This window comes from Saccopteryx bilineata, chromosome 11 (assembly GCF_036850765.1).
Source record: "Saccopteryx bilineata isolate mSacBil1 chromosome 11, mSacBil1_pri_phased_curated, whole genome shotgun sequence".
NCBI lineage: Eukaryota > Metazoa > Chordata > Mammalia > Chiroptera > Emballonuridae > Saccopteryx > Saccopteryx bilineata.
The window spans coordinates 57,908,690-57,924,727 of record NC_089500.1 but is presented as its reverse complement, the minus strand read 5'-3'; the positions used below and the strand labels follow the sequence as shown (position 1 = coordinate 57,924,727).

The window sequence follows — 16,038 nt, the reverse complement described above, 5'->3', positions numbered from 1 at the left end:
GGTACCTTTATAGTTCTTTTTCTTTTTAATTTTCAATTACAGTTTATATTCAATATAATTTTGTGTTAGTTTCAAGGATACAGCATAGTAGTTATATACTATACTTTATAAAGTGATCTCGATTATTTCCCATACCCACCTCACCATACATCAGCGATTTTCAGTTTGTGTACCGCAAGATTTTCTTTTTTAAGTGAGAGAAGGGGAGATAGACAGACTCCCGCATGTACCTCGACTGGGATCCACCCAGCAACCCCTGGGGCCAATGCTCAAATCAGCTGAGTTATCCTCAGTACCAGGGACCAACGCTCCAGCCAGTCGAGCCACTGGCTGTGGGCCGGAAAGAGAGAGAGAAGGGGGAGGGGTTGAGAAACAGGTGGTCACTTCTCTTGTGTGCCATGACCAGGGATTGAACCCAGGATGTCCATACACCTGGCTGATGCTCTCAGCCAACCAGCCAGGGCTGCAAGAATTTTTAAAACATGCAATACCTGACTATTTAGTCAGGGGCACTGACCTCTTTTCCCTTAGCTTGTCAGATTTTAAAAAATGACAACAGCCAACACAAGAATAGCCATCCAGTGTGTTGAATCAAAAGTATACCCATTTATTTATTTATTTATTTATTTATTTATTTATTTATTTATTTATTTGGTCAGATTGGCAAAAAAATATATTTTTTGGTGTGCCGCAGAATTTTAGTAATTAGTTTGTGTTCCACGGGAGAAAAAGATTGAAACTCACTGCCATACATGGTTATTACAGTATTATTGACTGCACTCCCTGTGCTGTACTTTGCATCCCCATGACTATTTGTAACTGCAAATTTGTGGCTCTTACTCCCTTCACCTCTTTCACCAGCCCCCAGCCTCCCTGCCCTCTGACAGCCGTCAGTCTGTTCTCTGTGGCTCTGCAGTGTTCCAGGGTTGGAGGCACAGCAGTACCTCCATGGAAGGATTACCTTATAATCCTACTTTTTAAAAACATTGATACCATGTTGTTTTATTTTATACAGGTCATACTGAAATTTCTCTAGTTGTCCCAGTAATGTCCTTCATAGCTTTTTTTCCCCCTCAATTCAGAATCCATTCAGGATATTATGTATCTTTAGTTCTCCTAAACCTAGAACAGTTTCTCAGACTTTCTGTCTTTAATGTCATTGGTATTTTTGAAGAGGCCAATACAGAATGCCCCTCAATTTGAAATTGGCTAAGAGCTGTTACACAATTAGATTCAGGTTAAACAAGTTTTCCTAACAGGAATGTTACCTCGCTGTATAGGTGGCAGGTGTTTCCTGAATGCATCACGTCAGGGATAGCATGACGTTAGCTCCTTTGTGTGTGTGTGTGTGTGTCACAGAGAGAGAGGGACAGATAGGGACAGACAGGCAGGAAGGGAGAGAGTGAGAAGCTTCAGTTCTTCATTGTGGCTTCTTCTCCTTAGTTCATTGATTGCTTTCTCATATGTGCCTTGACCAGGCGGCTCCGCTGAGCCAGTGAGCCCTTGCTCAAGCCAGCGACCTTGGGCTCAAGCCAGTGACCATGGGGGTCATGTCTATGATCCCATGTTCAAGCCAGGGACCCTATACTCACACTCAAGCTGGCAACCTCAGGGTTTCCAACCTGGGTCCTCCACATCCCAGTTCAATGCTCTGTCCACTGCTTTGCCACCTGGTCAGGCCATGATGTTAGCTCTTAAACATTAGTGGTGATGCTGAGTCTGGTCACTTGGTCATGGTGGTTTCGGCTCACTTTATCTATTATAAACGACCTTTCACCTTTGTGATCAATAACTTCCTGATGAGGTGATGCTTCCAGACTCTGAACATCTTTCCCCCAAGTCTTTCACCCAGTGCTTTTGCATCCGTGTACATGGTTCTTGTCTGAATCAGTTGTTACTGTGTTGTAAAATAACTGATTTTCTATTTTTATAATTCTGTCTACATTTATGAATTATCTTTCTCATATTTTTGGAAATATTTTTAGTATCTGTGTGGTCTCAAGAATTACTTTTTAATTCGATGTACCGTAATCCATTTTTGTCATTTGTCTTGAGCATGAAATTTGCCTAGCAAATACCCCCTTAAGCTGCCTCTTGTGGATTATTTTTTCTCATTTTAAACACATCCTTACTGTCAGGCCCACCTCCTTTCTCTGCCCCAACCTGGAGTCAGGTGTTTCTCCAACAAGCCCCAGTCTTTATTTTAGTAGAGAGTGATATTTAGAAGCCAAAATCTAGGCACTAGATGTGCACATTGCTCATGGGGTGTTATTTCTTTTAGTCCTTTTTCAGGGGACAGGGGCTAGGAGGGGCTTTTTAAATTTTTATATTATTGAGTTTATATTATTATCTCTACTTCTAATCGGTACCTTTCTTCATTTTATATTTTTTCCTTTTCTCATAGTAAAAACTGTTTATATTTAGTCATTTGTTTGATTGTACTGCACACATGCAATAGTTTCAGAATTACTTCAACAATTGCAACAGCAAATCAACTAATCAAGGTTTCCCTCAGTACTTTCTATTCTTAGAACATATCTCAGGAAGATGGATGCTCAGTTCTAACTTAGACTTTTTTCTGTGAGATTTTTATTTATTTGATATATAGTTATGCTTGCTTACTTCTGTTTATATCAGAAGTATATAAGGTTTCCCCCTTGACTATAAACCTTCTAAATATTTGTAGAGCAATTATTGGGATAGGATGAGGCGAAAGTAAGTATATAGTTGTGAGTACGTGAAACAGTTTATCCTCATATTACTATGCTATTATATTCCATACAAACAACTGTGCACCTACTTTTGCCTCTTCCTGTATCTGTTGAGCACCTGTTATGTCCATCATAGTGCCATCTGCTGGGCTCAGAAGGCACTGCAGTATGTCCATATGAGTAAGCATGGTTTCTGTCTAGAGAGAGCTGGTGACCTGAGGGTGCCCTGAGAAAGTGGACACGCACTGTCCTACAGCCGTGCTGACGTGCTGTGGGTATAGGTTCAATGGCAGTCACTCGCTGGCTCCAGAAACAAATCTTTGAAAAGAGGATAATGACTTTTGAAGTTGAATGGGATTATCAGTGGAAAGAACCTCATACCTATTTTTAAGACACTTAAATGTACCTACTAAACGTATTCTCCTTCAGAAGACTTAACCCTATTATTTATGGTCATTCTTAAGCAGTCTTGTAAAAAAGGTAATGTGTGTACCTTGTCCTAGTAAATACTTGTTTTATTACAGCTTCTTCATATAGACAAAAGAAGAGAGTATCTTTATCAACTTCAGGAGTTTTTGGTGACAGATAATAGTAGAAATTGGCGCTTTCGAGCTGAACTGGCTGAGTAAGTTCTAAGTTTATGAGACTGTTGGGGGGGTGCTTCATCTTCACCCTGGCTGGGTCTGCGGTTCCTGTGCGTGGAGCCAGCTTTCTGTCTGCTGTTTTGTTCTTTAACATGGCTTGTAATGCAGTGAATTTTCTTAGCTTTCTTTTTTTTTAGTTTATTTTCCTCTTTTTTTTTTAAATTGTGATAAAATGCATATAACCAAAGTTGCAATTGATGACATTTAGAATGTTCACAACATTATACAACCATTGCCACTTTATAATTCTTAAAACATTTCCTCATCTCAAAATGAGACCGTGACCCCTCTCTGCCCCCAGGCCCTGGCAGTCAGTAGTCTACTTTGTCTCTGGACTTGCCTATTCTGAGCATTTTGTATCAGTTGAATTATATAGCATGTGGCTTCTGTGTCTGGCTTTCCCACTTAGTGTAATGTTTTCAAGATTTATTCATGTTGTATATAGCATGTATCAGAACTTTATTACTTTCTATGATTGAAGAATACTTCATTGCACAAATATATCACTTTTTAAAATCCATTCATCTATTGGTGGGCATTTGGGTGATTTTTATCCTTTAACTGGTTTATGGTGCCCTGAACATTCATGTACAGATTTTTGTTTGAGCAGCTAGTTTGTTTGTTTCCGGTAGATTTGCTGGGTCATTGGTCTCCCATCCAAGTACTAACCAGGCCCGACCCTGCTTAGCTTCCAAGATCAGACGAGATCGGGTGCATTCAGGGTTATATGGCCGTAGATGGGTCATTGGTAATTCTTTAATTTGTTGAGGAACTGGCAAACTATTTTCCACAGTGGCTACATAGAATTAGAGGCCAACAGTTTTTCTCAGTACGTTAGAGATGTCACTGAATCAAGGTCTTGCTCGCCTGGCTTCTGGCTAGGAGCGAGCACACCTCTTCTGCCCTTGTTGTGAAGGGCGGGGTCCAGCCTGGACCGAGCTGGGTTTGGGTTTGGTTGTTTCCGTGGTTACGGCCTATGCACTAGGAGCTTTCATTCTTGTGGCGGGGGGCTGCCATTGCCTCCTACTGAGGGTGAGGGAAGAGCCAGTGCTGCTGGGCCTTGTCCAGTGTTAGCATTCCGTCCTCAGCTCTCCGCTGCTCCTGCACCCTGGGGAGGCAGTGGGCCTCTCCTCTTGCCCTCCCCCAGCTGTGACGTTACGGTGCCGTAGGCTTGTGCTGGGATATGGATGGGACACGCTGTTGTTTTGGGTTAGCCTTAGTCTTTGGGAGGCGTGTGCCGAAGCTTCCTCAGAACCCTGCCTGTGTGTAGCCAGTCTTCTGCTTTGTGTCAGTGTGAGGTCTTAGCTCAAGCAGCTTTGCTGCTATGCTATCTAGAATAGTTTTTTCTTCTCCTCTGCTCCAGCTATAGTTTGCCTCCCCCAGCAGCTTAAGGCTTTTGCTTTGTATGAGAGAAGGGCCTCAGGAATGCATGGAGTTTCATGCTTGTCCCCAGCATGTGTCAGTTAATTCCTGCCTGCTGAGGGACCTCTCTCCAGTTTCCTTTTCTGACCCCAGACTTTTTTATGCACACCCAGGGGAGAGAGTTTGCACTTTGCACTGTCAGAAAATAGAGTCCATGGTGTGCATTTTCTCTTTGAGGATTTATTTTACACATATATGCAGCTGCATTTGTCATTGCTCCGTGATCTATATTGATGGTCACACAGCATCCCACCTCATCCGTGAGGGACACAGTCTGAGACCCACGGTGGATGCTTGAAACCGCGGGCAACAGCAAACGCTGTGTTTTCTCCTACATATACATACCTGTGATAAAGTTTAACTTACAAATCAGGCAGTTTCACAGAAGATTTACTCTTACTATCGATCTTAACCTCGGCATACGATTACTAAGTCAAGAGGTTTCACCTTTTCACTTAAAGGAAACAACAGCTTCTCTTTGGTGTATCCAAATTGCCAGCATCGCTACTCTTGTGCTTTGGGGCCATTGTTAAGTAAAAGTAGGGTGACTTGGACACAACAAGCCCAAGCTCTGATAATTGGCTTCTAAGTGACCAACAGGTAGGGAGTGTGTACAGTGTGCAGACGCCGGACAGAGGGGTGCTTCAGCCCCAGACAGGAATGAGCGGGTGGCTGGCGATGGCGTCGCAGTCACTACACAGATGGCATGCAATTTAAAACTTATGAATTGTTCATTTCTGGAATTTCCCATTTAACATTTTTTGGTACCGTGATTGAAACCATGACCACAGTTCACTTCCTGCTGATTACAAATGTAAATAATCCTAAACATAAAATCTGAAAGGCAGAGGTCTTATTCGTATTCAAGTTCTTTCTTCATGAGCGGTGTTGCATCTGCTGAGGTGAGCTGGTGGGTGCTGTTTGTCTTCAGTTCTCATCGGACATAATAGCAACAGTTGGTAGAGGACCACTGATATTGTCCCTAGTGAATGTGTCACTCCATTAGAAGCTTAGAGCCTTAACAAGTACACATCAGGCTACCTTAAACTGCTAGAACTTTGTTTAGATAACAGATTGGAGGTGAAGGTTTCTCCACATTCTAAACAGTTACTATGGAAAAATGTGTTTCATGTTCCAAATGAACTAGGAAATGCTTTGCTCTTAGTCCCCGTGGACACAAAAGCACAGAAATGAGAGGTGGTGCTGAGTGAGGGGCCAGGCCAGTCACTGGTCTCACTTGTGTTCATCTTACAAGTCGTATCCAGGATTACGTATTACTCAGATCATCAACCTATTTTTATTTGCCTTGTTTTAAAATTTTAACTATATTTTTATAATTCACTTTTGTAGACAGCTGATTTTACTTCTAGAATTATACAGTCCCAGAGATGTTTATGACTATTTACGCCCCATTGCTCTGAATCTATGTGCAGATAAAGTTTCTTCTGTTCGCTGGATTTCCTACAAGTTGGTATGTGTTAAACGTTTTACAGTTTTATTTAATAAATGATTTAATAAAATTGTAAAATGCAGGTACGCCTCACTTCTCATGTCACCCTCCCAGGTCAGTGAGATGGTGAAGAAGCTGCACATGGAGACGCCACCCACGTTCGGAGTGGACCTCATCAATGAGCTCGTAGAAAATTTCGGTAGATGTCCTAAGTGGTCTGGTCGCCAAGCCTTTGTCTTTGTCTGCCAGGTGAGGGAAGGCTTACCTGTTTGTGACACATTTTTATATTGGGAACTAGGTTTTATTCTTTTACGCCATACCTCAGCACCCTCTTTCTTATTCTTAAAAGATGGTACTTTGGGCCCTGGTGGTTGGCTCAGTGGTAGAGCGTCAGCCCAGCGTGTGAAGGTCCCAGGTTCAATTCCCGGCCAGGGCACACAGGAGAAGCACCCATCAGCTTCTCTACCTTTCCCCCTCTCCTTCCTCTCTCTTCCCCTCCCGCAGCCGAGGCTCCATTGGAGCAGAGTTGGCCCGGGCACTGAGGATGGCTCCATGGCCTCTGCCTCAGGTGCTAGAATGGCTCTGGTTGCAATGGACAAATGCACCAGATGGCAGAGCATCGCCCCCTGGTGGGCATGCCAGGTGGATCCCGGTTGGGCACATGCAGGAGTCTGTCTCTCTGCCTCCCTGCTTCTCACTTTGGAAAAGTAAAATAAATAAATAAAAAGGATGGCACTTTGCACCTGGCTGTTTATAGGATCCCCTGCTCCTCAGCTGGGTGCTGCCTGGTTCCCCAAGTCCTTTATAAAGTCCAAATGTTTGGGAGCTCTTTATAACACTGGCACTCCCACAGCAGTCCCCGAGAGCAGTGGTCCCCAAACCCCGGGCTGCGGACCGGTACTGGTCCGCAGAGAAAGAATAAATAACTTACATTATTTCCGTTTTATTTTTATATTTAAGTCTGAACGATGTTTTATTTATAAAAAATGACCAGATTCCCTCTGCTCCATCTGTCTAAGACTCACTCTTGACGCTTGTCTCGGTCACGTGATACATGTATTCATCCCACCCTAAAGGCTGGTCCATGAAAATATTTTCTGACATTAAACCGGTCCGTGGCCCAAAAAAGGTTGGACCACTGCCCTAGAGGACAGGTATGAAAATAAATGTGATCATGAACACCACAGGGCTCTGTAGAGCAGTATAAAATCTGACTCGGTAGGGACCTCAGTCATTTTTGTTCGAGTTCTCAAGTACCTGGAATATTGGTTTAAAAAGCAGTACCTAAAATCTGTAGCAATTATGTTGTTACTAAAAGACTTAGCTAGGATTATCACTTAGGGAGAATAAATGGGCAAATCTAAAGTTATCCCTTCTTTCTGCAGACTGTCATTGAAGATGACTGCCTTCCCATGGACCAGTTTGCTGTGCATCTGATGCCACATTTGCTGACCTTAGCAAATGATCGAGTCCCAAATGTTAGAGTGCTCCTTGCAAAGACATTAAGACAAACTCTCCTAGAAAAAGGTAGGTGTGAAACTCTCTTAGGCCAGTGTCTGTGGCAGGGTGGAGATTCATAGACACACAGACAGGCAAGACTCTAAGCAGAAGTACAGTAAGTTCATTGAAATAACCTGATAGAATATGCTGTAGTTGTTCATAGTGGTTCCTTCCGCAAGAGGACGTGGAAGCTAAAAGGGTGAAGAGGGGGACTATTAATTATTGCCACTCTGTTCCAGGTGAATTTCCTTTTATAATTAAAACTTACTTGTTTGAAAATTGGGCATTCACTTATGACTGGAAAATTACTGCCTTTGGATCCACCCCCAGCATAGGTAATTTGGGGGCTTGTGTTTCTTCCTTTTCATTCATTTGGCAGAAGACAAATGCCCCAGATTATTTGCTTTGATGCAAATTATAAGCTCCTCAATGCTTAGGTTATTTTTATTTGTTATCATGCCCCCATAAGAACTGTATATCGTTGGAATGCATGGAATCATGAATGACTCACAGTTTTTAATAGACGTCAAAGAATATTAGATGAATATTGCTTTTTTTCCTTTGGAATTCATTTATTTTTTATTTAATAGTAATCACAATAGAATGGCTGGAGAAGACTGTTTTTAGTGTGCATGGCTGGTATTTGGAAGTGCTTTTCCTTCTACTGAGCAAATTAATAGCCATAACAAGTGTAAGTTTTAATACGTTTTCCAGCTTTGCTGCTATTATTGAACATCATGAGAATTAGTAAAGATATATTGAATAATTCTCTTAATTTGAGAGTTTGTTTTGATATAACTGATCAATTTGGATTACTGTTTATAATTCAGCATAGCTTGTGTTTATACCAAGTCAGCTTATACAGTGACCAAGAACTGTTTGCTTGCACTTACCAGAACTGAGAGGCAAGACTGACTTGGCCCTGCACTTCTCTTTCTAGACTATTTCTTAACCTCTGCCAGCTGCCATCAGGAAGCTGTGGAACAGACCATCATGGCTCTTCAGATGGACCGGGACAGTGACGTCAAGTACTTTGCAAGCATCCACCCTGCCAGCACTAAAATCTCGGAAGATGCCATGAGCACAGCCTCCTCAACCTACTAGAGAGCTCGGGCCTCGGCGTCTTTCCTGCTTGCTAGGAAGCCGAGCGTCGACACATGCTCCCCACGTGTGAGCGGGGACGCTTTGGGGAGGACGAGACTTCCTCTCTTGCAGACTTGATTGCACATGCAAGTTGCCTACACTGAACACCAGGGATTTTAAGAGTCAAGAGAAAGTACAGTAAACACTATTATCTTATCTTGACTTAAAGGGAAAATAATTTCTCAGAGGATTATCCTTGTCACCGAAGCCTTAAATCCTTCTGTCTTCCTGACTGAATGAAACTTGAATTGGCAGAGCATTTTCCTTATGGAAGGGATGAGATTCCCAGAGACTTGTGTTGCTTTCTCCTGGTTTTATTTAATGACTGATAGATGGAATTCTAGCCAGAAGGCGGCTGAGAGCCGGGATACGAACGAGACCTTCAGTATTAGCCCTCCCTGTCCCCACGCGGGCCAGGAACGGTGCGGTTGTGCGGGAAAGCCCAGCCCAGCCCGAGTGGGAATAGTTTCTGACGTGTGTTAATGGGAAAGGAGGTTTTTAAAATTTCTCCTAAGGGCTTGATGCTAACACTAACGTAGAATATGATTTTAACTCATAAATACAGCATATTGCTGTACACATTTATAGAAGATTTGCTGTCTATGTCCTGATCTTTTTTCATGCTGGTCATGACCTGAATGAAATTTATTAGCACATAAACTGTATGTCAGGTGTTCTTAACTTGATCATGATCAGCTCTGAGGTGCAACTTTTCCTTCACATACTGTACATATCTGTGAGCACTCTTGGGAGTGTTGCAGTCTTTAATCATGCTGTTTAAAACTGTTGTGGCACAAGTTCTCTTGTCCAAATAAAATTTATTAATAAGATCTGTATAGAGAGATATATACACTTTTGATTGTTTTATAGATGTCTGCAAATAAATGCAATTTGTGACCTATATTAATGGTTTAGTATAAAATGGGAAAACTTAGATTAAAAAACTTGTCTTTTAACTAGTTTAATAATTTCTTTTAAATCTGCACATGGGCCCTGGCCGGTTGGCTCAGCGGTAGAGCGTCGGCCTGGCGTGCGGGGAACCCGGGTTCGATTCCCGGCCAGGGCACATAGGAGAAGCGCCCATTTGCTTCTCCACCCCCACCCCCGCCTCCTTCCTCTCTGTCTCTCTCTTCCCCCTCCAGCAGCCAAGGCTCCATTGGAGCAAAGATGGCCCAGGCGCTGGGGATGGCTCCTTGGCCTCTGCCCCAGGTGCTAGAGTGGCTCTGGTCGTGGCAGAGCGACGCCCCGGAGGGGCAGAGCATTGCCCCCTGGTGGGCGTGCCGGGTGGATCCCGGTCGGGCGCATGCGGGAGTCTGACTGTCTCTCCCCGTTTCCAGCTTCAGAAAAATACAAAAAAAAAATTAAAAATAAAATAAAATAAAATCTGCACATGCCCGCCAGGCCAGGTTCTGCTCTTAACAGAAAGCAGGGGCATCCTGGACACTGCTCCCCGGGCTGGGCGAGGTGTGGCTTGTCCCTGGTCAGCTGTTAGAAGTAATGGCCGCCAAATCCTGATGGCGGCAAGGGGTATTGGATCTTCTAAGGGAAAATGTGCTCCCAGAAGCAGTTATAAAAGCAAGCAAATCTAAAAACTGATGATTCAACAATTCTTTGAAATCCCCCAGGAGGCAAAAACAAAAACTGCAAAACAATTCATACTGAAACTATTAACATCACAATAGAAAAATGGAATAGAGTGGCAATAATTGTGTCCTCATATGGATTTAATATTGGTAGCTAATCTTAGAAGGTGTTCTGATATCTTAGCACTCTGAAGAACCAAGGTAAAGAGGAAAACTGCATTTTCCTCAGCCCGTGTATGTGGTCACTGTTAGATGTCTCTGCTCCCTCCCGCTGCCCCTTGCTCACCACCTGCCTGACTCCCAGGGCCTGGCAGCCATCTCTGCCACCTTCCCCTTACCGGGAGAAATGGGTGTGAGCTTTTAGGAGCTTTCTGAGGCCCTCACTGAACTTCCTACCCTGCCAGCAGACTTCCTATTGGACTGCTTGGTGGAGTGGCTTGGGTGTCACCCTATTATGCCAAGTCTTGGGGATTTCTATGATGCCAGACGACTCACCTTTCTGCAGCCCTCCAATCTGATTGGGCAAGCCCTGAGTTCCTGAGAGCGCTGCCACGTTAATCCGAGCTGCACAGGCAGCCAGCATCTTGTGAGAGAACCCTGTTCTGGGTGAATCCTAGTCTGCTGGGTGGGCACCGGGTGCCCTGCTGGTTACTGAGTATTCTCAGACCTGTTCAGTCCGGGTCCCACCTCCTGTGGGCGTGAGGATTTCCCAGTGCACTGCAAGCTGTGTGCGCAGGAAGTGTGTCCAGAGCCTCATGTCCTCTCCAGCACCAGCTTCCCAGCTGCAACACCTGCGTGTGCGCTTTGTGTATCTGGGGGCGTGAGGAGTGACGCTGCAGATGCAGCTCTGGGCAGGAGCTGAGGAGGGCAGCAAGCTTTTAGGCTGAGCATCTGTAGGAAAGGGCGCTGGGTCTTGGGCTCCAGGACACGGGATCATGTCTACATGTAGGATCATATCCACATGTAGTGACATGTCTGTAAACTCCAGGTGACAGAAGCAATGAGCTAAAGGGAAGCAAAGGACCCTCTCAGCAACTCAGCCAAGCAAACGGCCTCTTTAAAAATGACTAATCCTGCGCTGGCCAGATAGCTCAGTTGGTCAGAACATCGGCCTGGAGTGCAGAGGGTGCCAGGCAAGTCCCCAGTGAGGGCACATTCAGGAACATCTCTTGTTCCTGTCTCTCTCCCCTTACTCTCTCGCTAAAATAAAAGTTAAAATGGCCTGACCAGGCGGTGGCGCAGTGGATAGAGCGTCGGACTGGGATGCAGAGGACCCAGGTTCGAGACTCCAGCAAGGGGTTACTCAGTCTGCTGAAGGCCCGTGGTCAAGGCACGTATGAGAAAGCAATCAATGAACAACTAAGGTGTTGCAATGCGCAATGAAAAACTAATGATTGATGCTTCTCATCTCTCTCCGTTTCTGTCTGTCTATCCCTCTCACTCTCTGTAAAAAATAAAATAAAAAAAAAAAACAAAAAAAAGTTAAAATGAAATGGGCCCTGGCCAGTTTGCTCAATGGGTAGTGTCAGCCTGGTGTATTGACGTCCCAGGTTCGATACCTGGTCTCAGGACACACAGGATAAGCGACCATTGACTACTCCCCTTTTTCTCTTCCCCTCCTGCAGCCAGTGGCTCCACTGGTTCTAGTGTCCGCCATGGGCACAGAAGATAACTCAGTTGGTCCAAGCGTTGGCCTCAGGTGCTAAAAATAGCTCAGTTGCCTGACCTGTGGTGGCACAGTAGCTAAAGCGTCGGTCTCAAATACTGAAGTCACCAGTTCAAAGCTCTTGGCTTGCCTGATCAAGGCACATACAGGAACCAACTACTACAAGTTGATGCTTCCTGCTTCTCTCCCTCTTGCCCTCTTCTCTTCCTCTCTCTAAAAATCAGTAAAAAAAATTTTAAAAAACTCGGTTCATCTGAGCATCAGCTTGATGGATCCCAGTCAAGGAGCATGCTGGAGTCTGTCTCACTTTCTCTCCTCCTCTCACAGGGAAAAAAGTTATGACTATAATCCTGTGACTCAAACCATAGGTAAATAAGTTGAGTCTGGAAATAAATGTGAGTGAACAAGATTGTGTGGTTTCTGCTGTCGTGCTAGATATAAAGAGTAGTAGGGCCTCCAGAAAGAGCTGCCATAGGAGAGAGGTGCCCATGGGAGGAAGGAGACCAGCTGGGCTCAGTGTGTCCAGATGTGCACTGGGGGGCCCCACGTGGAGGGTGCCAGGCTCTTAATGAATTTAAGTGACCTGGATAGGTCAGGAGCAAGTTCTCAGTGGCTCAGGCAGAGTAAGAATAGGAGCAATGTGATGGGTGTGGGTGTGGATCACTGTAAGGTCGTCACCTGACTTGTCTTCAGTGGTCATTCTGAGATGTTCTGGGTTTGTTTTGGCTTTTAAATATTAATAGTAGGGCCTGGCCTGTGGTGGCGCAGTGGGTAAAGCGTCGACCTGGAATGCTGAGGTCACTGGTTCAAAACCCTGGGCTTGCCTGGTCAAGGCACATATGGGAGTTGATGCTTCCTGCTCCTCCCCCTGTTCTCTCTCTCTCTCTCTCCCCCCTCTCTAATAAAAATGAATAAAAAAATCTAAAAGAGTAAATAAATATTAATAGTAAAATTTAAGATGGTGCTTCTCAAATATTAGTGTGCATCTCAAGTCACCTGGGATCTTATTAAAATGCAGACTATGATCCAGCAGGTCCAGGTGGGGCCTGAGACCCAGAGCTCATAAGAATCAAGGTGGCCTGACCTGTGGTGGCGCAGTGGATAAAGTGTTGACCTAGAACGCTGAGGTTGCAGGTTCAAACCCTGGGCTTGCCTGGTCAAGGCACATATGGGAGTTGATGCTTCTTGCTCCTCCAATCTTCTCTCTCTCTCTCACTCTCTAAAATAAATAAAATCTTAAAAAAAAAAAAGAATCAAGATGATGGCTGTTATCATCTTGTAGATAAGTGTAGATAAGACAGGTAATAAGTGTTAGAGAAGCATGGAGAAAAAGGAACCCTCGTTCACTGCTGGTGGTATAGCCCTTATGAAAGACAGTATGGCTGGTCCTCAAAAATTTAAGAATAGAGCTACCATATTACCCAGCAGTCCCTCTACTTGGTATCTACCCAAAAAAACTTGAAAACATTGGTGTTCATCACAGCATTATTCACAGTGGCCAATAAATGGAACAACCCAAGTGTCCCTTGATAGAGGATTGCATAAGGAAGTTGTGGTGCATATATACAATGGAATACTACTCAGACGTAAGAAATGATGACATCGGATCATTTACAATAACATGGATGGACCTTGATAACATTATACTGAGTGAAGTAAGTAAATCAGAAAAAGCTAAGAACTGTATGATTTCACATATAAGTGGGATATAAAACTGAGATTCATGAACATAGATAAAATAAAGTGGTTACCAGGGGGAGGGGACTGTGTGGGGAGAGGAGTAAGGAGAGACAAATACAGTGTGTCCGTAAAGTCATGGTGCACTTTTGAATGGTCACAGGAAAGCAACAAAAGATGATAGAAATGTGAAATCTGCACCAAATAAAAGGAAAACCCTCCCAGTTTCATATTTATTCAGTGCAGTTCGATGTGGGCTCACGTACAGATTTTTTAGGGCTCCTTAGGTAGCTATCCCGTATAGCCTCTATAGACTCATCACTGACTTATGGCCTACCAGAACGGGGTTTCTCCACTAAACTGCCAGTTTCCTTCAACTGCTTATCCCACCGAGTAATGTTATTCCTATATGGTGGCGCTTCGTTATAAATGCGCCAATATTCACGTTGCACTTTGGTCACGGATTTAAATTTAGCGAGCCACAGAACACACTGAACTTTCCTCTGTACCGTCCACATCTCGACTGGCATGGCTGTGGGCTGCTCCGCTGTATACACGGTGTTATGTCATCATCTGCGCATGTGCACATGCTGCCACATCATCCTACAGAAACTGGGAGGGTTTTCCTTTTATTTGGTGCAGATTTCACATTCCTTTCTTTTTTTTTTTAATATATCTCAAGCCAAATTATATTCTTTTCTTTCTTTCTTTATTTATTTATTCATTTTAGAGAGGAGAGACAGAGAGAGAGAGAGAGGAGAGACAGAGAGAGAGAGAAGGGGGGAGGAGCAGGAAGCATCAACTCCCATATGTGCCTTGACCAGGCAAGCCCAGGGTTTTGAACAGGCAACCTCAGCATTTCCAGGTCAACACTTTATCTACTGCGCCACCACAGGTCAGGCCAGATTTCACATTTCTATCGTCTTTTGTTGCTTTCCTGTGACCGGTCAAAAGTGCACCATGACTTTACGGACACACTGTATATGGTGACAGAGAGTGATTTGACTTTGGGTGATAGACACAACACAATCAACAGTTTGAATGCTATAGAAGTGTTTACCTGAAACCTATGTACTCTGATTGACCAATGTCACACCCATTAAACTTAATTTCTAAAAATAAAAAAATGACACTTTAAAATAACAAGGCCCTAGTAGAATCTGTAGATAAGGAGTCCTACCTCTCCCAAATTAACACTCTCCATTCAACAGCACAATAATCAAAAGATTGTTAAGCATTTAATAACTGAATTGTTTTCCTATTGCAGATGAATGCTTTAAGATGCGTTCAATGTCACAGCAGTTGTGACGGTAGCACAGCTGCCGAGCCCAGAGCCTAGGAACATCCAGGGGCAGCTTCCCTGCAGGTGACTGGAAGCAGCATGGGCCAGCCAGGCACACGTCCTAGGATGACTTCCTCCCACTGCCCAGCTGCCCAGTCTGGCTCCCCATCTTTATCAGAGAGCAGCTTCCACCTGCGCCCATACCCCGCAGCCCACAGCGCCAGCGTCAGAACAGGTGCGTGGACTTAGCGAGCATCCCACACTTTTACACTTGGGGCGAAAATCCGGATCTGATCCATTCTAAATCCATTCTCCCCGATTCTCCTACTTAATATGGCAGCTTTCGGTTACATTAGGTCCTCTTCTGTTTCTCTCAAGCAATAACTGTCTGTACAGTACCTAGGATCACTGTAACCTTTTGTGGTAGGCATTATCAGTCTAGATGCTAGCTGAAAAATTCAGGGCAGCCAGACTTAAAAAATAAAAATACAGGAGAGAAAAGCCAGAAAAGGTTTCACTGAGTTTACTGTTTTAGGCAAAAGGGCTCTTAAAACCCCCCAAAACAGGATTCTTTATTTTGGGTTGCATGGGAGGGACATCCTTGTATTCAAGTATTGGTCACTTTGGGTCTGAAATCCAAATAGAACAGGGTATCTATGTCACATGAGAACCCCCAGTTAGGTTAACCCAAGTGCACAGACTGGGCCGAGGGGGCTCCAGCATTCCCCTCCTCCAGGCACCTCCTCCCTGCAGGAGCTGCCCCTGCGTCATGCATGTGTTTGGGGGGTTCCAGCAACTAGAGCCAAGTTAGTTCACGTATCATTCCAGAGAACTTCCCACTCCTCCTACACCACTGGCTCTCTGCTTACGAAGGCCCATAGCAAAAGTCACTAGCACAATCTGAGTAATAGTAAATTCTTTTTTTCATCCCCATGTGAAAACTAAAAAATTACTGGTGCA

The 16,038-nt window shown here is 44.2% G+C and overlaps 2 protein-coding genes across 11 annotated transcripts in view; one reads left to right on the top strand and one right to left on the bottom strand.

Annotated features, from left to right (window-relative positions):
• The window catches only part of PPP4R1 (protein phosphatase 4 regulatory subunit 1), an 81,003-nt gene extending 71,303 nt beyond the window's left edge, over positions 1 to 9,700 (top strand). For 4 of the 5 annotated variants that reach the window (XM_066246960.1, XM_066246958.1, XM_066246963.1 and 1 more), the window contains 6 exons: positions 3,236 to 3,336; positions 6,128 to 6,248; positions 6,342 to 6,476; positions 7,613 to 7,754; positions 7,967 to 8,062; positions 8,668 to 9,700. In XM_066246960.1, the coding sequence (XP_066103057.1) occupies positions 3,236 to 3,336; positions 6,128 to 6,248; positions 6,342 to 6,476; positions 7,613 to 7,754; positions 7,967 to 8,062; positions 8,668 to 8,831 (759 nt within the window). In that variant the 3' untranslated portion in view covers positions 8,832 to 9,700. The remainder of the gene's footprint in view (positions 1 to 3,235; positions 3,337 to 6,127; positions 6,249 to 6,341; positions 6,477 to 7,612; positions 7,755 to 7,966; positions 8,063 to 8,667) is intronic. The other variant, XM_066246962.1, reaches the window with a different exon arrangement.
• Positions 1 to 16,038, bottom strand: part of RALBP1 (ralA binding protein 1) — a 167,495-nt gene that overhangs the window by 75,273 nt on the left and 76,184 nt on the right. The gene's annotated exons all lie outside the window — the stretch shown is intronic.